The following is a 23,385-nucleotide window of genomic DNA, read 5'->3' on the forward strand; positions in this document are numbered from 1 at the left end:
AAAAGAGCTCGTAAAGCCCCTAAACCCGGAGCTCCAGGGGCCCTCGCTGCCCGGGAGCCTTGAACCGCCGCCACCTGCTCTCCATCCCGCAGCACGCGCCCCGCCCCGCGCAGACGCAGAGGCTCCGCACGCTGAGCTCCAACCGCGGGGGAGGCGGGCTCTGTCCTGGGGCAGGCGCTCGGGCCTGAGGAGTCGCACCGCTTGCTGCAAAAATGCCCCCTTTTAAAGGGATCTAGGAGCCCCCCCAGCCAGCCGTGAGCCCCAGGCGGGTCCCCAAGGGCTCCTGTTAGGGCCGTGGGAGGGGGCACGGGGGGGGGGGAGGAGGGGGAAGGGCCCGGGGTGGGGTGGGGGTGAGAGGGGTGGGGGAAAGGCCCGGGGCTGGGGGGGGGAGGGGGAAGGACCCAGGGCAAGGGGGTGGGGTGGGGATGTGGTGGGGGTGGGGGAAGGACCTGGGGTGGGGGGGCGGGGGAAGGACCTGGGGCAAGGGGGTCGGGGTAGGGGTGGGGGTGAGAGGGGTGGGGGAAGGACCCGGGGCACGGGGGGGAGGGAGGGGGAAAGACCTGGGGTGGGGAGGGGGTGAGAGCGGTGGAGGAAGGACCAGGGGCACGGCGGGGGGGTGGGGGGGGGAGGGCCCGGGGTGGGGGGACGGGGGTAAGGACCTGGGGCAAGAGGGTGGGGTGGGGGTGAGAGCTGTGGGTGAAGGATCCAGGGCACTGGGGGTGGGGAGGGGAGGGGGAAGGACCCGGGCCATGGCGGGGAGGGGAGGGGGAATGACCCAGGGTGGGGGTGGGGCAGGGGGAATGACCCGGGGTGGGGTGGGGGTGAGAGGGGTGGGAAAAGGACCTGGGGCAGGGGGGGAGGGGTGGGTGGAGGACCCCGGGCAAGGGGTGGGGAGAGGGGTTAAGACCTGGGGCGGGGTGGCCGGGGAAGGAGAGGGGTGGGGCAGGGCGAGGGAAGGATCCAGGGCCGGGGTGGGGGGAGGACCCGGGGCGGGGTGGGGGGGGGCAGCCCTGAATAGTTTCCGCTGCCTCCCCTCCTCCACCCTTCGCCCTGCCGACCAGGTGGGCTTTCTGTACCCACACACGTTTCAGGCAGTTTGAATGAAAAAAAAAAAATTGGTTTTCAAGGCAGTGAGGGGGGGGTGGAAGGGGATGCTGGGGAGGAAGGAGGGGTCCCCTGGGAGACGCTGGCCGCAGTCCCAAGTGTCCGAGGTCGGGTGAGGAAGGCAATGTCCTGGCTCCCTCAGGCTGCCACCTGGGACTCCCCCCAGGGGTCGTGGAGAAACTGAGGCCCAGGCAGGCAAGAGAGTTCTGAGCAGGTGAGGCAGCTGCCCACCCCCACCTGCCTGTCCGTGTCCCCTTGGTGGCCAAGTCCTGCTCAGGTCCCCACCCGGAGGCCTCCCTGGGACTGGCCCCCATCCTGGAGCCCTGGGACCAAGAGATAATGTGCAGGGTCCACTATGGACCAAGGGCAATAAAAACCTCTTCTTAGGAAGAAAAAATAATAAAACCAAATAAATCAAATAAAATATTTAATAGGCCTTGGGAACCCGGCCTACCTCCTCTGGTTCTGCTCGTCTTCAGGTCTAGACGGTCAGCAGAAGCGGGTCCGCAACACTAGGCGGTTCCTGCAGAACCTTTAACTGCTGTGTGGGCCCTTGACACAGGCTCCTGCTTGAAGGAGAGATCCCATGGCTCTGTCTGCGTCCAAACAGGGAGCTTCCCGTTGTCATGGGAGCCACTGGTCCACACCGCCCAAACCTACCTGAATCCAGTGCCAAGCTGTCCTGGGGCCCCAGAAGAGATGACACTGTGTGGTCTGTGCCCTAGAAGCAGATATGCCTGGGAAGGTAATTTGGAGACACCCACCAAGGATGTCCGCCTACTTTGGGAAATGGCTCTGGGTGCTGAGTGCTCCTGAGGACCGCAGAGAACTGACTTCCAGATAATCGAAGATAGCCCCCCCACCCTCTGGTGCTCCAATATTAGAAGAGGGCTGCTTTGCGGGGGCAGCTGAAAACAAAGTGGGGTTCTTGACACAGGCTTCCCCCAAACGCTGGAAATAAGAAGTAGGAAATGCCAGTTCACACATACCAATTGTTTTGAGCCAAGGAGTGGAAGAAGTCAGCTTAGTAAGCATCTGTTATTTTAAAATGCTGATTCACAGCTAAATGAAGGGTTTAGAAAAATACATGGCTCCATGATGTACCATCAAGAAAAGCTGATGATGTTGAGTATAGATTTTGTGGTTGACATCGACACGGTTAATGATAGCTTTCCCCAAAACGGAGGCGTAGCTCTTAGAGCTTCCAAAGACCTGAAAGGTCATCTCGTTCACTCTCTTAATCTAAAGAGGAAGAAAATAAGGTCCAGAGAGGCTGAGTGACTCAAATAAAATCACACAGCCAGCTGATGACTTAGTGCCAGATGTGGGGTGCACAGCTTTCTTCAGGTGCTATTTTTTAAAAAGGATCATTTGTTGTAATCTTGCCCTTAATACTTTTATCGTATGTTTCCATACGCATAATTGGCGCTATGAGAATTCAAGCGCCATAAGATTGATAATAAGGACTAATATCTCTACAGTTTATATATATATAAAATATATATATATACACATATATACATACATAAATATATAGATTTTATATAATATAAACTATATATAAAATTTATCTATTTGTGTGTATTGTGTATATTTATTTGCATGTATATATTGATATAAATATATGTCTAAAAACACACACATATCTATAAAAATCTATGTATGTAGATAAAGATAGGTATATGTTATACATCCCTTTCTTAGAGATTCAAAATGTACATTATCATATAAAATATCATAGTCTTTCAGTAAAGAAATCTATTCTACTTTACTAAGCTCAGCTTTTCCCAAACTTATTTGACCATGAAGCCTTTTTTTTTTTTCTTTTTTTTGCCATGCAACAATTACTAACATCCATGAAACTAAATTATGGGAGTTCTGTATAAGAGCCTCATTTGGACCTGTAATTATTCTATTTTGTCTACTAGTTCAGTGTTTTATTCTAGTTGATTCAAGCTAGAAATATAGACAACAAATAAAAATAGGTGCTTAAATAAAACTCCCACAGTTTCACTCCCTCAACCAGTTCCTCAAAGTAGCAATGAAATCCCCCGGTTACCTCTGGGCAGATGTGCTGCAGGGCACAGAACCAACCATGGCCTCTGCATTTTCAGACATTTGCAAACTAATACAGCATCGGCCTACTTTTTCCAGAGGCTGATAGCCATAGCATTGCATGTATAAGGACTGCCTTGAAGAGAACTGTTTTCAGCACTTACTTACAGGCATTTTTTGGTATGAAACAAAGAGTTGGTGTCCCACACAGCAAAGCTATGTCTGTGGACCTTTAATGGCTCGTTAAGAGTACGTGTCGCTTAAGCCACGAATCTTTGTCTTATCTGTTTTTTTTTAAATATTTTATTTATTTATTCACAAGAGACAGAGAGAGAGAGAGAGGCAGAGACCCAGGCAGAGGGAGAAGCAGGCTCCATGCGGGGAGCCCGACGTGGGACTCGATCCCGGGACTCCAGGATCAGGCCCTGGGCCGAAGGCAGACGCTAAACTGCTGAGCCACCCAGGGATCCCAAATCTGTCTTTAAATGAAAGGAAAGGCAGCTTAATACCTTACAGAGCTTTATAAAAGCTTCATCTTATTTTAAACCCTACTCATCCATCCCTGTAGCCTTGTCGTGTCACTGATGTGAATTGGAACTATTACGCTGTCAGGCGGTACAGAAAGCCTTATGATCTTAAGTATTTATATAATCTTCTGGCTCAAGGCCAAAAGACCTGGAGACCTGGAAAGGCGGCATTCACTTTTGCCGAGCGTGGCACCTCTGTTAGGTGCGCTGATGCCACTCATTTCATCCCTCGTGGTGGAATAATCTCTGGTCGAATCACGTCTACACCAGCCAACATTAAGGAATCATCTGAGTTCCCTTAGGATGAGCATGTTTCACACACAGAGGCAAACACTACGTGCACACGCAGGCACACACATGCACACGCAGGCACGTGCCCCATCTCACCAAGGCCTGGAAGGCATTTGACATCGCCTTGGCCTTGAAATATACCCGCCAAACAGCATCTGAATTAGTAATTTTAGGAGCCTTACCTGCAAGAGTCCACCGTAGCTTCCTCTGCTGCAATCTGTATTTATGTGGATTCCCCATAGTCCGTACCTCTGGAAATAGCTGCTAAACTAAACAGAAACTCACGTAAACTCACCCAATTGTCATAATCGAGTACTGCTAGATTGCAATCCGGCGGTAGTTTAAGAGGCAATTGCATCCACATCTCCAATCAATGGACCGATGTTATGACTCATTTTGTAATCAGCAATTCTTTTGACTTTGCTGATCTCCACCCTGGAATGGATATTTTTAGTCTGGAGTGGAAAGGATTATTTGTTGTAATCTTGCCCTTAATACTTTTTTCGTATGTTTCCATACGCATAATTGGCGCTGTGAGAATCCGAGGATAATAAGATTGTTAATAAGGACTAAGATCTCTACAGTTGCGCAGAAAATGTGCTGAGTTTCAAAGAATTTATAGAACTTGAAGCAATTGTCTTTGAAGAGTGATTTCTCCCTAACTATCTGCCTCATACAATAGCCGAAATCAACGTTGATTGCTTTATAGGTCTAGTAAATTGAAGAACTGGCTGCCTTGTATCTTAGTTTTTCTAAGGCTCCTTGCAACCCAGAAAGTCGAACAAAAGAGCGAGATGATGTGTGACGCTAAGGCCAGGTCGAAGTCTAGTGCTTCAGCAATAACTCATGCTTTCGGTTCTAATGGATTAGGATGAAGCTCAGCAGAACCAGGAGGTTGGCTATCTGGCTAAATGATGAATACAAGTCTGGGGAGACGTTTTCACTCAATTTTCTCCTACAAGAGGCAAGTATAGAAGTACTGATCTCTGTTGAGATTGAGAAAAATATGTTATTGGATCTAACAATTTTAAGATGCTATCCCTATATTTTTTTAATACCCAGTATCCTTCCTACCGGTATTTTAAAATTACATATCCATCATAAAACAATCTTTCCAAGCCAGAACTATTCTGGTTTATCCTATTACCAAGGCAGCTAAAATCTACCTTTTTAAACTTACCCTCTCTTTTATTTTACCTTCCCCACAATCTCCTACTGTTGGGAAATGTCAAGGCTCAGTCCTCGGGCCTTCTCTCTATCTACACTCACTTCTTTGGTGATCTCATCCATGCATGAAATGCAGTCGATATCCTGATGGCTCCAAAATTTTTTTCTCCAGCTCAAACCTTCCTCCAAAATTCTAAACTCTTATATCCAAACTGCTCCACTTGCATTTTTAATAAAATCTAAAATACATCCTTCCCAAAACTAAACTTTTGATCTTTCCTGCGAAAGCTGCTCTGCCCATAGCCTTTCTTTTCGTGGTTGATAGCAGCTTTGTTCTTCCTGTTGCTCAGGTCAAAAGCTTAAGTAAGTCACCCTGGACTCCCTCCTCTCTTTCTTTCATACCTCACATCAACCTAACTGGAAATCAAGTTGTTGCTATTATCAAAATAGATCCAGTTCATCAGTATGAACTTATGTTTATTTTTGTATATGTACAGACAGGTAAATACATACATACATCTAGTCCTATTAGTATATGAGGTGGTAGGTAGAAGAACGATCCCTCTGCAAAGATATCCACATCCTAATCCTTGGAACCTGTGACTGTGCTACCTTCCATGGCAAAAGGGAATTCGCAGATGTGATTACATTTGGAATCCTGAGATGGGGGAGTAACTTTGGATTACCTGGATGGGTCCAGTGTAGTCACAACAGTCCTTACAAGAGTCAGAGGAGATGTGACAACAAAAGTAGAGTGTCACAATGATGCAATGTGGATTTGAAGATGCTATGATGCTGACTTCGAAGATGGAAGAAAGGGCCATGAGCCAAGGAATGCAGGAAACCCATTCCTGCAGATGGGTTTAGAAGATGGAAAAGGTGAGGGAACAAGGTCTCTCCTGTTGGAAGATGGAAAGGTGATGGGTTAGAAGATGGAAAAGGTGAGGGAACAAGGTCTCTCCTGTTGCCTCCAGAAGTAACATGAGCCTGCCGACGTCTTGATTTTAGCCTACTGAAATCAATTTTAGACTTTGACCTCCAGAAGTATAGGATGAAATGGTGTTGTTCAAGTCACTGAGTTTGCAGTAATTTGTTACAGCAGCACAGGAAACTTAGGTTAGTAATATATATCTATTTCCTAACTCTATCTGCAAGGAGGGTCAAGAGCAATGGCATTCCGGGAATAATGAGTCCATCAAGTGCCCAGAGCCTGGTTTCTAAATATCATTCTCCAGCATAGGGTACCAAGGCTCCTTGGAGAAATGACTGATTGTAGGGCTGGGATAGAGAAAATGCAAGATAAGTTTGGAGCAATTTATAGCACCCAGAAAGTAAGGAAGCTCTGTAGAAAATGGGGATACTTCAAAGAGGAACAAAACTGAAAGACTTCCCAATGGCCAATGTTGGAGCAATTTGAGCAAGAAAATAATAGTAGTATTGGACTATAACTCAAAGGAGAAATAATCCGTGGTAATATAGATAAATAATAAAATATAAACACATTGGTGAGAAGAGACAAATCCTCCTCACAATAATTGCAATTAATGAATGTGGAAGGAATGAGGGAAACAGAAAATCACCATCAGAACTCCACAGCAGTAATATCTGCAGGCGAGATCCAATGATTAATGCTAAACTTAAAAAAAAAAAATAGAATATGTGCATAGCCTCAAAGTATCTCCCCCGAAATATATCAATGACTATAGTGATTTTATATTTCTCCTTCTAGGAGGGGAAGCTTAATTCCCACCCCTGGAGTGTAGGCTGGACCTAGTGTCTCACTTCTAGGGGATAGAAGAAACCTGGAAGATATTCCCCTCGCCCAAGTGATCACAGTCACATCACGGGTAATAAATCATTCTGAGATCACGTACCCTGGTGGGATAAAACAAGAAAGGCCATCATCTCTGTGTTGGTCGTCCCCCAAACCTACACTCTTAGCACAGTTTCCGGAAAAGAGATGAACTCAAATTGAGACAGAATCTACAAAATTACCCAACCACTCTTCCTCAAAAGTGGCAAGGTCATGAAAGACAAAGCACAGATCGGAGAAGACCAAGGAGACATGACAGCTGGTTTCCATGTGGTTTCCTGGATTGGATTCTGGAGCAGAAAAAAAAGATACTAGTAGAAAAACCCATAAAATCCAAACAGTTTGTTTCTCCCTATCACAATATAAGTTGTCCTCCATGACAGCAGGAATCTTAAAGTAAAAAAAGACATTTTATCCACTGATGCATCCCAAGTACCTAGAACAATATCTGGCACATGGTAGAGGCACAATAAATTGCTGTTAAATGGAATTCTACATGATGTATTCAGATCTCTAGAGTATGGATCGATCTTCAAATGGTGTCAGCATCCCTAGAAGCTTTCATATAATTTTTTTTCTGTTCAAGTCAATGTATATATATTAAATAAAACTTTATGATTTAGGTTTAAGAATTATTTTCAAAATTTATAATATGTTACCATATTAAATGGCCGTTTTTCTAGGTCAAATAAGCAAACATTTCAACTTCATGTAATTTAAGTTAATAATTCTAGGATTTTTTATCAGCTGCTTACTACTAATAATTATAACTCAATTCCAATGATTTTTAAACGGCTTTTTTGAGGTATGGTTGACGTCCAAAAAACTGCACATATTTAACATACACAATTTGATGAGTTTGGTGATAAGCGTACACCCATAAAACCTTTGCCACAATCTATGCCGTAAGGACATCCATTGCTTCTTCTGTCCTCTTTATTATCACTACTGAGTGATAAAAACATTTAACATAAGATGTACCCTCTTAGCAAATTTTTAAGTAGGCAATAAAGTTTTGTTAACTATAGGAAATGTGTGATACAGTGTGTTTCTAGGACTTATTCATCTTGCATAACTGAAACTTTGTGCCCTTTGACCAAATTAATACTTCCCTGTTTCCCCCTTCCCTTGGCCCCTGGCAAATATCATCCTACTCTCTGCTTCTATGAGTTTATTTTAGATTCTTCATCCAAGTGTTCTATATAGTATTTGTCCTATGTCTGACATTTCTTTCAGCATAATGTCCTTTAGTTCATCCGTGCTGTCATGAGTGGCTAGATTTCCTTCTTTTTAAGGACTGGATAATACTCAAGTGTATGTGTACTCCACGTCTTCTTTATCCATTCATCTGTCCTTGGATATATAGGTTGCTTCTGTGTCTTGGCTATTGTGATGCTAGCTATGGGAGTGCAGATATCTCTTGGGGATAGTGATTTCATTTCCTTTGGATAAATAGCCAGAAGCGGGATTGCTAGATCATATGGTAGTTCTATTTCTAATGTTTTGAGGGAGCTCCATACCATTTTCTATGGTGACTGCACCAGCTTATATTTCCATTAATAGCCAGGTCTTCTGTGCAAGAGCCTCTGACAGTGGGCATCTAGACAGTAAATCCAGAAAAAAAAAAATATCCCTAGGAACTCTATATCATGGACCAATCCTTCAGAGAAAGGCCCCATCCTGCACCCATCATCTGTGTAGCCACTAGAGAAAGGAGTGATTAAATGTTGGCTCTGAGGACATAACTATAGAGCATTGTGTCTGACCCAAATGCTATTTAAAAAAAAACTAATAATAGACAGTATTTTAAATACAGAGATGTCACATTTAAAAAGTAGATATTTTTAGCTTCTTGTGAAAAATGGGAAGATCTGGTAATTTCCTAAGTTCTTAGTTGCCAAAAAACCTGTTCTGGTTTAGTAGCAGCTTTGTGTTTCAGATGGGGCATTTGTTTCCAAATCATCATAATCTTCACTTGACTCTTTCCTTCACCTGGTCCCTGCGGAAGTTCCAGTTTACAACCCATGCTTTTGTTGAAAGGGGGAACAGCAGAAAGAACACATGCTTCAGAAACGAGTGATTCAAATTTCAACTCTACAAGTGGCCAATTTCTTAGTAAACTTTCAGAATTTTCTCTGCTTCATATTTGGAATACCAGGATATAAAGAATCTCACTGTCAATAGAACATAAACATGAGTGTTTTTTTTAAAGGACATAAAATGAGTTTTAAAACACAGAGATGATCTTGTTTGGAGGAAAACAATGAAAGAAAGGCTGTATTTAAATTTTATTTCCTTTTTATCATATAGTTTCCAGAAGCCCAACAAAACAAATACGTTCATTATGCCAAAAGGGAATAAATACCTATTCTTCAAGTTTTGAGTTGAAGTATATGCTAACTAGAAAGCTAATATCTTCTCTTGGAAGGGAGGAAAAACAGAAATGTCATTTCCTTTTCCAAAACTTCATTAGATGAAAGGAAATCAGTAACACTTGCTTCACTTACATTAACTTTTTATCCAAAAGCCTGAGAGTCCTGTATAGTAGTGATCTTAGATCAAAAAAGTATATTTTATGTTAGTTTCTCTGCTTCTCCATGCTTTGATTTCTTTTCAAGTGGCAGCTGTCTTGAATTTGCTCTTGCATATATTTCTTAACTTAATGCTAAGTGAAATCAGATGAGGAAATAAAATCAAGTCATTGTGAAAAGATCTCAAAGTCTGCACAAGTCCTTAAGCCTACTTGTAGACTCTACTTTGATTTCCTAAAGCCTGACACAGAGCAGAGAATCTCCCTGTACTATACACTGTTATTTTCTTTTGTTTACTCTGGGGTTCATATATATCTAAATATACATAATTTCAACAGCAATTGGAATGAAAACCACTATTTGTGTCTTTTCTTGACAATATACTTAAAACAGATTTTTAAAGTCTTACCGACTACGATGTCGTCTGTTTTATCAGATAGTATTATTTTAAATACGAATTTCAGTGGATGTGAGCAGAAAGGAGTGAATGCTCCATTCACTCACACAGCTGTCACTATTCTCTATTTTGCATTACTTTTGTCTCTCATCTATGCTATCTTGCTGTCCCCCAAAGCGTGTGAGTTTGTAACCCCTGAATTACCTATGAATAGACTAATGTAATATTCACTGCAAGTAAACCCAGAGCCAGATTCAGTAACAGAGCAAAAACTCTGTTCTGTAACTTTTACTTATTTTTATTTTCTCTCTCTCTCTTTTTTTTTTAAGATTTTATTTATTTATGACAGAGAGAGAGACAGAGACAGAGACACACAGGCAGAGGGAGAAGCAGGCTCCATGCAGGAAGCCCGATGTGGGACTCGATCCCGGGTCTCCAGGATCATGACGCCCTGGGCCAAAGGCAGGCTCCCAATCTCTGAGCCACCCAGGCGTCCCTTTACTTATTTTTCTTAAGTAGGCTCCATGCCTAATGTGAGGCTTGAACTCATGACTCTGAGATTGAAAGTCACATGCTCTACTGTCAGAGCCAGCCAAGCACCCCTGTAACATTTATTTTAAAAAGAAATTCATACATTTCAAGAAAAAGACTGTGTCAGGTTGTTACAAGCCCAAGCTAAGATGATGTTTTAGGAGAAGTTAGAGAGACAGCTTGCAGACAGTTTTCCAGCATGAGCAGGTGTGCATCAGAATCAGCTAGAGGACTTAAAACACCATGGCTGGGCCCCACTCCCAATGTTCCTGATCGAACAGCCCTGGAGTCCAAGTATGTGCATTACTAACATGTTTCCAGGTGATGTTACTTGTCCAAGGACAAAATTTTGAGAACTACCGGATAAGAAACACCCAAAGAGTTGAAATAGTTTTTAGAGGAAGGAAACTTCTTTATCAAATTTAATTTTCAGGTTACACATACACCTATATCCACATAGACTTGAATAAATTGAATTTATGTAGGCGTAGAAATTTTTCTTTACTAAATAGTTAAAATTCCTTCAGATAGAACTTAGTGGGATTAATAATGATAGTAGTGAATTATTGGAAAGCAATAAATAATTTTTGGAAGGATGTAAGAAGGGTTGGAAAGCTAGTTTGAAGGAGTGTACTTTATAAATACAGTGTACGTTGACTTGAGAGAAACAAATCTCTATCTCAACAACACTGAAGGACAATGTGGTTCTGGACACTTATTTGCCAAGATGATTCATACCCTACGGGTCTTTGGTCTGGTAGTTTAAAAAAAAGTATTAATCTACTAGAAAATAAACCAAATCTCTGTTATGATCTTTTATCAAACAATGGATGGGCCAGACATTAAAAAAAGAAAAAAAGCACAACATCAAGTAGTCTTGTTGGAAATCCGTCCAATTAATTGCAATATGATTGATGATTACTGAGCCTTTAAGGTTTCATTGTTCTTCAAGTTCTTCTACAGTCACCAATGCATGCACCATCGATCTCAAGGGCAGAGGAATTCCAAGTCTTTCCAGGGCTCAGTATTCAGTTGGACTTTCTCTTCACTGTTTTCTTAGACTAAGATGAGTAATCAGAAGGGCACAATGCTTTCACTCCCTGGAATAGGACCTTTTCCTAAAAAAAACAACTGTTAGGCGAAATGATTTCAGGCAATGGATTTCAAATGTTTCTTGGTGGCTAAATGTTTAATGTGACGTCAAAGAGAAGTCAGACATGGTTTGAAAACATAACACTGCATTCTGCTCCACGCTTGACCCTGGTCTGCTTTCCTCGAGCTAATGTGTCGTAAAGCCTCACTTTCTGCTTGGACTCCACTTGGCTTCTCTTACCTGACATGTTTGTACACCAAAACCCTTTTCTTCTCAGAAGTTTTCCTTGTCACGATCTACAGATAAGGTACTAAGAGTAATGAGCTGTTGATGCTGGTCTTTAAAACTCTTTGGATTCCTCGATGGGAGTCATCACCAGAATGCCATCGATTTATTTTTTCTCTTTTCTCTAAATTGAATTTATGTAAGCGTAGATATTTTTAAAAAGTCTTCTAAAGGACTACTTTTTTATTAATTTTTTTATTTTAATTTCAGTATAGTTAACAAAGTTCTATTAATTTCAAGTGTAAATATAGTGATTTAGCATTTCCATACAACACTCAGTGCTCATCACAAGTACACTCCTTAATCCTCATCACCTATCCATCCTTCCTGCCACCCACCTCCCCTCCGGTAACCATCAATTTGCTCTCTGTAGTTAAGAAACTGTTTCTTAGTTTGCCTCTTTTTTCCTTTGCTAATTTGTTTTGTTTTTTAGATTCCACATATGAGTGAAATCATACGGTATTTGTCTTTCTCTGACTTATTTCACTTAGCATAATACTCTCTAGCTCCATCCACAACATTGCAAATGGCAAGATCTTAGCTTTTTATGGCTGAATAATACTCCATGGTACATATACGCTACCTCTTCTTTATCCATTCATCTATCAGTGGACACTTGGGCTGCTTCCATAATTGGGCTATTGTAGATAATGCTACTAACGACATTGAGGTGCACGTATCCCTTTGTTTTAGTGTTTTTACATTCTTTGGGCAAATAGCCAGTAGTGCGATTGCTGGATCATATGTTAGTTTTATTTTTAACTTTCTGAAGAAACTGCATACTGTTTTCCACAGTGGCTGCACCAATTTCTTCCATCAATATTTCAGAGTTGCCTTTTTCACTTTTTTAGTCACGTTTTTTTCCTAGGTATTTTATTAATTTTTGTGCATGAAGGATTACTTTTGTGGGTATTCTGTATCATATCTAAGTCCCAGGACTATGAAGCAAAGTCTATAAACTTGAAAATTTTTAAATCTAGAGACATGCACCAGACGACCAGATAATTGGACTTTCAGAGCTCCCACATCATCTTCACTCTACATCGCCTTCACTGTATACCACCAAGGTTGGTAGGAAAATGAATACATCAGCCTCAGCCTTAGTGAAGAAGAAGGAAGAGATGGAGAGACTTTTGAGCACCTCACAACAAGCACAGCTGCTCAGTGCTTTAACTACATGAAGATATAGGCTAATGGGATATAAAAATATAAACAATATACATACATGCCACACCTTAAATAAGACAGAGTCATTTACTGTAGGAGGCCAATGCTCTCTCCCTTTCTGTCAATCCATACTGTGAGTTGGCATCTGTTACGGCAGAAAGACTATACAACAGCCTTGGATCGAGTTCTGCTTGAGTTGGTGACCAGCTGTGCAACTGTGAACAGATTTGCCTTCATCTGTCTCATTTCATACATCTGGATACCTCCCTTTCATGAGAATCAAGTGAAACAATGTATAAGAAAGCACTCCTACAACCATATCGTGTAAACCATTTTGTGAACACATTGAAATGATTTTGGATGGATATCCATTAAATTGCTAATAGCAGTTACCTCTGAGGAAGGGAGGCAGCACTGAAGGTAGGTGAAGGGAATCTGAGTGAGCTTTTTACTTTCTTCTGTGTTGTCTGAGGTTTGGGGGAAGAAGAGGTCATTTATCATAGATGTCTCTTTTCATAATAGTCTTCTTCATGTGTCACTGTTACTAGAACTGGCAAATATCAAAAACCCTTGACATCAAGGGATTACAGGTTTATTTACAAGTGCTTATGTGATATTTGCTACAGCACGTGCAACCTGAAAACCCTCAAGTCACTCTCTCCATCTGTAGGTATAGAGAAAGCTTTAAAGTTCCGTGTACTTTTGGTTCTTGGAGGAGGCTCACATTGAGCCAAAATTTAAAGTCTAGAAGAAGGTGGTTACATAAATTTAGGTGTTGAGAAAGGGGGTGGAGTATGCTAGGGCCAAGAGCAGTTCCTTTCCAGAACAGAGTATGCAAAGTTGGCTTAGAGCTAGAAGTGAAAGTAGGCAGCCCAGATCTATCTGGCTAAGGACCTTAAGTTCTACGGTACAAAGATCCCTTTATGTCAAGGGTCTGACAACAGAAATCTAAGAACCTGACGACATTACATAGAAAAGGACTGAAATAATAGAAAACTGAAGGAGATGACAGAGGTCAGGCCACGGGACTTAAATGTGGGAACCAAGAGACATGAAAATAAAATGTTACCCAGAAAAGACAAATGTAGTTGTCAATTCTTTAAACATAGGTTAGAGATTTCTTTCCTCTGAAATTTGGTACATCTTACAGTACAGTTCAAAAGGAATCTAGTGATTTAGTGATCATATAGTAGAGCTGAAAATAATTTATAACTGGAAATGAGAAGATACAGGTTCAGGTTTGTACCAGTCACTGGCTATATAATCATGAATGAGTCTCAACATCTCTGTACCCCAGTTTGCTTATCTTCAGCACGGAGTTGACGGTAGTTTCTACTTCACAGAATCCTCAAGTGTAATAAATAAGAGCGTATGTAAAAGGTAATGAAGAAAATTTTGATATTAATAATGACTAAAATAATTTCTTACATTAGCTGAGTATGTAGTAAGTGTCGGGCACTGTGCTAAGAGCTTCACACTCTTGATATATCTCATGAGGTTGTTTGGCATTCATTCATTTATTCATTTATTCACTTGATATACATCCATTGGACATCCTCCTGTCATATGTAGTGAATCCTACATTGTCACACATCCTACATTGAAAGAGTTTATTACACCTATGGTGAACATTTCATAACCAATATAGATGTTGAATCGCCTTGTTGTACACCTGAACCTAATATAATACTATACGCCAACTATACATCAATTTAAAAAAAAAAAAAAGAGAGAGAGCTTACCACTTAGTAGGGGATGCAAAGGGAAAAAGGTGTCAGTAAGAACAAAGAACCCTATGTGCGTGTGTGTGTGTGTGTGTGTGTGTGTGTTTGGAGGTATAGGTGGTCCAATAAATTCTTACCAAGATGATAATGTCTAAAAACACTCAATTCTAAAGTAGTGCTCTTCACACTGTTGCTCAATCCACTGGTTTTAAAATCAGTTTGGTGAGTTGAGACCAGTATTTTGTTTTAAATTATCACTGACCCTACTCATTTGTGTCAGAAGACTGAGAATCCAGACACGTTGCTTGAGTGTCTGTGAGAGCCAAACAGCTCTCGGCACATTTGGCATCATGATGTGGCAAATAAACTAGGGCCTGCTTGCATAACCTAAGGAGACTCCTGGGAGAACTCTTCTTTATCGAAGAAGAATCCAGACTTAAGGAACTTGACACAGTGATTGTGAATTCAGCGTGGCAGGTGCCACTTGAGTCTGTCTGGCCCTGCCCTGGATCTATGCCGGGGTCCTAGGAAGTGAGAGGATAGGTTGAAAATAAAAATGAAAAAGAATGAATTAATTAGGCTCCGAGGCAGGTTGTGACATAGACAGCACTGCTTGAGGGCTCCACAAACAGCAACTCGCCCACAGACCAACATACAGGTCCAGTGAGGGCTGCCATGGGAGAGATGGAGGGAATGGGAAACCACCCATAGTGCCTGCGAGAAACTGCTAGATCCTGCAGAGGAGAAGTGATGACTAGCAGGGCAGACATATGTATAAGCCCACGTGAGACCCTCCAGCCTCCTCATCAGAAGGATGCAAGAGCCAAAGGAGTTGGAATTAGTTTTTTTTTTTTTTTTAATTTTTTTTTATTTATTTATGATAGTCACAGAGAGAGAAAGAGAGAGAGGCAGAGACATAGGCAGAGGGAGAAGCAGGCTCCATGCACCGAGAGCCCGATGTGGGATTCGATCCCGGGTCTCCAGGATCGCGCCCTGGGCCAAAGGCAGGCGCCAAACCGCTGCGCCACCCAGGGATCCCAGGAGTTGGAATTAGTGATGTTAAAGTGACCTCATTGCTGCGCACAGGCTACTGAGACCAGGAAAGAGGTGCTGGTTACATACAGCGGGGGAATAGGAAGGGAGGGAGAGCAGAAAGCAAGCGGGAAAACAAAATTGGATGAATGTGGCCATATGTGTGAGGAGGTGATCGTACTCTGACTCCAGAGCAATCCCTCCATCTATTGCCAACGGGCTCCAACTCGAGTTTCTAGCTTTAGCAAAATTAAGGAATATGCTTAATGTCTGTAACATCTGATGAGATCACCATGTTTATTCACCTAATGGGTAATTCGCCTGAATTTACTAAATCTGAATGCATCCCATCCTGAGTCTACCTCACACGGCAGAGTGGGAGAAAGCAAATAAGGCACCGGTTTAGAGGCTTTGAGCACATCAATATGCAAACCACTTAAAAGCCTGTTTCCATTTATTCTCCATTTCTGGACCAATTTTACAGAGCAGATAACCTATAACTCAAAACAATTTCTCCATGACCCCATTTCATTCAGCATCAAGATTCTAATCAATATCCTATTTCCTTTAACATTCATAGGCATAAGCTCTAAAAATAACTTTATCAGATATATATTTGTGTCACTTGAAATTTTGAATTTATAAGGGCATGTATGCCCAGCCCAAGGAAATTACTGAAAATGCCTTAAATCTCGGGTAATGGCCAGAATCCAAAGCCCTAGAATATTTCTGTCCTTCCCAAAAAACCACCACTCTGTACCCATGCGTGTTTTGTCCAGATGATTTATAAGAAATTGCATACCCATCTCACTGCGCAAAACAAGAAAGCACTTTCAAAGAAGAATGGAATAAAGGTAAAACATCCATCCATCTCATTCTCTGGGAAATTACCAACTCAAAATATTATTCTTCTGTTTTTGGTGTTCATTTCTTTCCTCCAAGGGACTCTTAGGCAAATGTATATTTATGTTTTAAGAGACTTATCCTGCCTGTCCAAAAAAGAAGAGGAAAGAAAGAAAAGGTGGAAGGGGATGTCCGAGAAACTGCAATAGGCAAAAATGAAGGATATTAAATAAAGCAAATAAATAAATATAATAAATAATTAAACTAGGACATAATTTCCTCAAAAAAAAGAGATTAAAGTTTATTTTATTACAAGATTCATAGATGGCTATTACTTGAAAACGTTATATCGGTTTGAGCACAGACATCTCTCCTCTAGGATTTATCCTCGGAGTATTCTCAGCCCTACCAGGCTTGGTAGCTCAGGAGGAGTCTCCTTAGACATTTCAAAACTCAATGGAATTTATCACTCTTCCCAGACACAGAGGGTAATAAACAGCTTTCATTAAAGGTTTTTATATCTTATGTCCTACTAGGTATTAGGAAAGCAGTATTTCTTCGCTCTGACATCAGTATAGGTCTTGGGGTCGGGGAAGCATAGAGTGTGGATGTGGCCGAGCTTTCATGCCATCAACAATGTTAAGGAACAGTTAACTCCTTATGCTCTTCTTCTCAAAGAATTATATTTGCACTTTGATAGACTGTAAACAGAAGACTTTGGAAATTTAGAAACATATAAGATCCCATGCCTTGTAAAATCTACATGCAATCACCTACTTCAACCTATTACTCGCAGATCACTAGTCACATCTTTGAGAACTCCAATCCAGCTTCAATTGCTTCAGCAACATCTTTAAAGTTCCAACTTAGAACATCGACATTGTGTATTCATGGATATTGTAGGGGGAAAATAATTAATTAGCCATTTGATGCATATTTATTAGTTGTCTATTTTGAACTACAATCTGTAAGTCAGAAAGATAGGAACTGGATTTACCTAGAAAGGGCTTAAATCTGATAAAATAAAATTCACATATATGAAAACACTAGTGTACAAATAATATTAGGTATCATTATACTTCATGTAACTAAAAATACAATGTAATATTATATAATAAAGTGCTAATTTTTTGCTGCAGCAATAAACAGAAAAGTGGTTGGAACTTACCGGTATAAGCTATTATGGGTCAGTGTCTATATGTATCAGGGAGCAATGCCTACATACACATATGTTATAAGTGTGTTTTCCAAACTTCTGTGATCATAAAAACAACCTGGAGAATTGATTCTTTTTAATGGGTTTTCTCCAGACCTATCAAAATAAGCTCTTAGAGGAGGAGCTTAAGAATCTGTATTTTTAATAAATGACTCCATCGATTCAGAGCAAGCAGCTTTAGAAAACACTGCGGTCCTCACAACAATCCCATGAGAGTATTATTATCCCTCTCTTCCAGTTGAACAAACTAAGGTTATAGAGATTAACTATTTAAAGGACTCCCCAAGTTAGGATAAAACCATCTGACTTCCAAAAACTGTGTTCTCTTTACTGCACTAAGCTTTCTTTGTTCTCTGAGAAAATGACCGGGTTGGTTGCGGAAACATGGAAATAAAATACTTATTACAGAAAAATTCATTTCTATTGCTGCTTAAAAACATTACCTTCTGTTTCAAAGTGCTGGAGAAAAGAATATTGCCTTGAAACGAGAAAGTACATATTGATATAGGCCTTCCATCTTACACAAAGGTAGCACGCGCAGTTCTGTACCTGGCTTTTCTCACTCAACACTTCGACCAAGAGATGACATCACATCAGTATATAGAGACCCCCTTCCTTTCTTTTCAGAGCTGCCCAAGTAGCACATTATGTAGCTAGAACTCAGTTTATTCAATCAGTCTCTTGTTAATGGACACTTGGCTTGTTTCCAGGCTTTTGCTATAATACATTACGCCTTAATGAGTAGGCCTGCGCATGTGCCATTTTGCACTTTTACTAGTGCGTATTTGTGGAAATTGCAATATTCTTAGAGGAGGGATAGCTGGGTCACAAGTCAAATACATATTTAATTCTGATAGATACTGACTGTCAAACACCCCTAAAAAGGTTGTACCATTTTTTAATTTCTAAAGACAGTATATGAGCGTGCTTTATTCCCCACAGCTTACATATATATATATGTATGTATATACATGTATGTATATACATGTATATATATATGTATATATATATATATATATATAACCAAATATCTTTCTTTTTTCCCAGCTGAGAGGTGAGCAATGGTTCTCTAGGGCAGTTTTAATTACAGTTCTTCTCTTATGAGCAAGAGGTGAAGGGCAAGTTTATATTTCATCTTGTTTTCTATGAACTATCTCTTCTTAACTCTAGCTCCTTTTTTGTTTATTTTTTGGGGGGTAGCCTAAAATTTTTTTATTATTTTTTAAAGATTTTATTTATTTATTCATGAGACAGGGAGAGAGGCAGAGACACAGGCAGAGGGAGAAGCAGGCTCCATGCAGGAAGCCTGACGTGGGACTCGATCCCAGGACCCCGGGGTCATGCCCTGAGCCAAAGGCAGATGCTCAACCACTGAGCCACCCAAGTGCCCCACCTGAAAATTGTTTAATGTAATTTAATTTACCAATTTTTCCCTATTGGTTATGCATTTTTAGTCATAATTTGGAACTTTCTTCCTACCTCCCAGGTTCATTATAGTTCTTATTTGTAGATGGAATCTTTAAAAGTCTGAAAGAGAGTCTACTGCACACTAAAATACCAGTTTACAAATCCAAGTTTATAAAGGCTTACAAAGTGATGTCAAACATTGCAGTTATTTACATGAGAAACGTTTAATAATCTGTCACGTTCATGCTTTTCTTAGTTCTTCTAAATGATGTCAGTCTGAAGTCTTCTTGCCTGCATGATAAAATGTTCCATTAGTAAAACAGAAAAGATTATTTCTGGAGTAATGTATGGTCTTTCTGAATAAATATATTCAATTATTGAAAAACTTTACCTTTCTAGGAGAAGACAACATAAACCATTATGATACAGCCCACAATCCAGGCAATCAAGAGAAGAATAGGGACCAGAAGGTTTGATAAAGCAGCTTAAAAATAAACAACAAAAGAAAAAAACACCCCAGATTAGGTAGGTCATTTTGGCATCATATTTTTTTGAATCAAGAGAATAAAAGGAAACTGATAATACCAAGAGAAAAAAATACACTCTCACGTCATTCCCCGACATGATTATTATCTTCTGTTCTACAAAGGGTACTTGGGGCTCAGCTGGCTATTTGAAATGGAAGACCTATGTTCAAACCGTAGGTCTTCCTTTTACAGTTATGTGACCTTGGGCAATTCTGAGCTTGGTCTTCCCTATTTGTAGAGCTAATGAAACTTGTGATATCGACCTTCTTGAGCTGTTGGTGAGGATCAAATGATATTGCGTGTGTGCAAGGGCTTTATAAACTAAACTGTGTGTGTGTGTGTTTAGCATATACAGAACACACTCCTACATTTGTTCAACAACACAGAGAGCGGCTGTTTACATAGAAACAATCAAAAATGACTCTTGAGGCAAGTGTTCCCGAACTAAGTAATCATAACGTAGGGAAAGGTGTAGAAAAATGTTTTTACTCTTGATAGTTGACTTTAACCCTCAGCATCATAGGAAGAGAAAAGCATTATACCTTATATGACCATTCTCAACTAGAGAAAAGAGATTCTATTTTGTTAATATGTTCAGTAGAACAACCAACACTGATCCAACACACACAAAAGACATTAGAACAACGGTTCCTCCTGCGTCTTCTATTTGTACCCGTATCTGAGAAAAGCAATTCATAAAATTATCATTTTTAAAATATTCATTGCACACACACACACATCATGCAAAAAGATTTTTAAAGTGCACAGAAAGACATCATATAGCATGAAGGTCTCCGTGTTAAGGGCTCAGATATATTCTTAATTGAAAAGCACAATTAGATTGTATGCCATCAGCTCACAAAGAGAACGCGTATTCTTAGCAATTGCATGCCTATTACAATTTCCATCACTTTAAAATGTGAAGTTTTTTTTTTTAAGTGCTGTTAAAACAAAACTATCAGGAAAAGAGACACTGCTAAAATTAGGAGACACTCTTATAAAAGCAAACTTTGTGCAGGTAAAATGAATTTGAATGGTTTAAATCTATGTTTCCAAAAATGTTGGAATCTCTCTTAACTCTTGCAAATTCAATGGGTTTTCTTTGCTTCTCCATCTCACTGTGACCTTGCACAAAGCTTTAACCACTAAATGGAAAAAACCTTTCTCCTTACCTGCCATGTGGTATTGCTTTAAAGATAACATGAACATTATGAAATGCCCTTTACTCTCATTTGGATGAAAGACTTTTAATGAATTAAGGTGCCATTATAGTGGAAGTACATAGCATTAATTTTTTTAACTATTCATATATACACAATTTAGTATTTTTCCCAATTTCAAAAAACCTAAAAATCAGTACCAATATTTTAATGGAGCTTTATAAATATCTTATACAAGCATATTTTAATACAATTCTAAAATTAATATATAATAAAGCCCTAAAAGTATACACCTCTTTATTTATTACTCTTTGTAAAACAATACAATTGATTAGGCATTTTTTTTTCTTTTTTTAAGAGAGAGAGAGAGACCAGGGAGGGGAGCAGAGGGAGACGGAGAGAGACAATCCTAAGCAGAGTCCACACCCAGGGTGGAATAGGACTCAGGTCTCAACTAGGGGCTCCCCCTGAGACTCAATCTCATGATTCTGAAATCATGATCCTGAGACCATGACCTGAGCTAAAATCAAGAGTCTGATGCTTAACCCACTGAGCAACCCAGGTGTCCCAATTGACTGTGTATTTTAACACTCAAAGTATACCTGCATCTGTGTTCTTTCAACACAAATATTTTAAGTTTTATCAGAATCTGTAGCATCATTTTGAAATGGATATATATGGGGTGCCTGAGTGGCTCAGTTGGTTAAGTATCCAACTCTTGGTGTCCTCTCAGGTCATGATCTCAAGGTCGTGAGATTGAACCCCACTTTGGGCTCCATCCCCAGTGTGGAGTCTGCTTGAGATTCCTTCCTCTCCTTCTCCTGGCCTCTCTGCACTCCCCCCTTGCTAGCTGTCTCTCTTTCTCTCAAATAAATAAAATAAAATAAAACATTTATTTTAACATATCAAATAAATAAAATAAAATATTTTTATTTTAAATAAAAAATCTTTAAAAAAACAGAAACAAGAATATGTAAGAACACAACACATTTTGTATAGGGCACTTACATTATAGTGCAAACAAGCACAAAACTCCTTTTAAAATATGAAGAGTGAATTCAAAATGCTTCTCTCTTTCTAATCCTGAGCATGCCCAAATGGTTATACCTAGAAGTATCCTTAAGGGCACTGTGCTCTGAAACAGGAGTGTCTGTGTTCAGAACATGGCACCACCACTTTCTGGTATGTGATCACAGGCAAGTGACTATACTTGGCTATGCCTCAGTTTCCTTATCTGTGAAACGGAAATGATGACAATAAAACTGTATGTCTCATGGGATTATTGTCCATTATAATACACATTTAAAAACCAGGAAAAAAAAAGAAATTCAGACATGAAGCATATTAGAGATGACTAAGCCCATTTTATTTATTTTCATTTTAGAGTCAGAAAACAGGTCCAGAGGGGTAGAGGGACTTCCCCCGACTCACACAGCTGTTTAGTAGCAGACCTGACAAAGAAATCAAATGTCCTTCATTCTGGTCCAGCACACCACAATACCTCCAACCTGGTACGACACTGGAGAATAACTGGCTTCTAACTCATCTTTTGAAAAAAGCATGATGAACAAATTAAGCACTTTTGTTTGATCCTTGTAAAAGTATACATAGCATACAGACATGGACCATAAATTGTACATCAAATGCATTTTTTGTAGCCATGCTAACATATATGGTTTATGCCCCTTTAGCAGTGATACCACATTCTTCAGAATAACAGAAATACTAAATACTGGGGAACGTAAAATACACCAGGGAGCTTGGACCTTTTTTTTTTTTTTTTTTTTGCCAAGAGGGTCTGATGCCTTAACTCTTACCTTTTTCAGCCATTCTTCCTGTTGCTGGGTGGGTTGGTCAGGGCCACGCTCACCTCTTTGTTGTTGTCATCCAGTGTCTCTTTGAACTTTAAATAGAGAGATATCTGAAGAGTGTGGCAGCTGCCCCTCTCCTGACTGCCAATTGTCTGCAGAGTGATGTAAGGCGTTGGAGAACAGAACTCCTCTGGCTCTTCTTTAGCCTGCTATTATGGAAGATAAAGCTAAACAATTGAAAAAGCTGAGCTATCCTAAAGCTGAGATGGGCAGATTTTGAATTTACCCAATGCCTTCAGACAACATGGAGAAAATGTTTAAGGTAGGAAAAATGGCATTGCAATGAGACAAGTTCTATCCAAGAGTGAGGGTGATCTATTGGGGGAAAAAAACATTTTGGAGTTGGAGAGACTGGCTTCAAATTCCAACTCTGCTATTTCTGTAATGAAGGCCAAGTTGCTTAACCTGGGCATCAGCCTCTTTAACTTTAAAATGAGGATAATGAGCTCTATTTCCAGTAGAGGTGTCATAAAGATGAAATAAAAAGGCTGTGTGAAATACAGATGTTTATTACATTACAGGATGCAAAAGATAAAATAAATTAAGTGGTGCCCCTTGCTCTGAACCATTCTAAAAACAGAACATTTTAACACAGATGTACTAGAAACTAAAACAACAAAAGGCTGGGGTATTGCCTAGAATTT

At 40.3% G+C, this 23,385-nt stretch overlaps 1 protein-coding gene across 1 annotated transcript; it reads right to left on the bottom strand.

Annotated features, from left to right (window-relative positions):
- Positions 1–19,331: 19,331 nt before the first annotated feature.
- STRIT1 (small transmembrane regulator of ion transport 1) lies at positions 19,332–22,865 on the bottom strand. Its single transcript, XM_025436192.3, has 3 exons — positions 22,688–22,865; positions 19,575–19,667; positions 19,332–19,474 (listed from the first exon to the last, which is right to left on the bottom strand). The coding sequence occupies exons 1-2, from the start codon at positions 22,698–22,700 to the stop codon at positions 19,579–19,581; spliced, it is 102 nt and encodes a 33-aa protein (XP_025291977.1). The 5' UTR covers positions 22,701–22,865; the 3' UTR covers positions 19,332–19,474; positions 19,575–19,578.
- Between the last annotated feature and the right edge of the window lie 520 nt (positions 22,866–23,385).

This window comes from Canis lupus, chromosome 23 (genome assembly GCF_003254725.2).
Source record: "Canis lupus dingo isolate Sandy chromosome 23, ASM325472v2, whole genome shotgun sequence".
Lineage (NCBI taxonomy): Eukaryota > Metazoa > Chordata > Mammalia > Carnivora > Canidae > Canis > Canis lupus.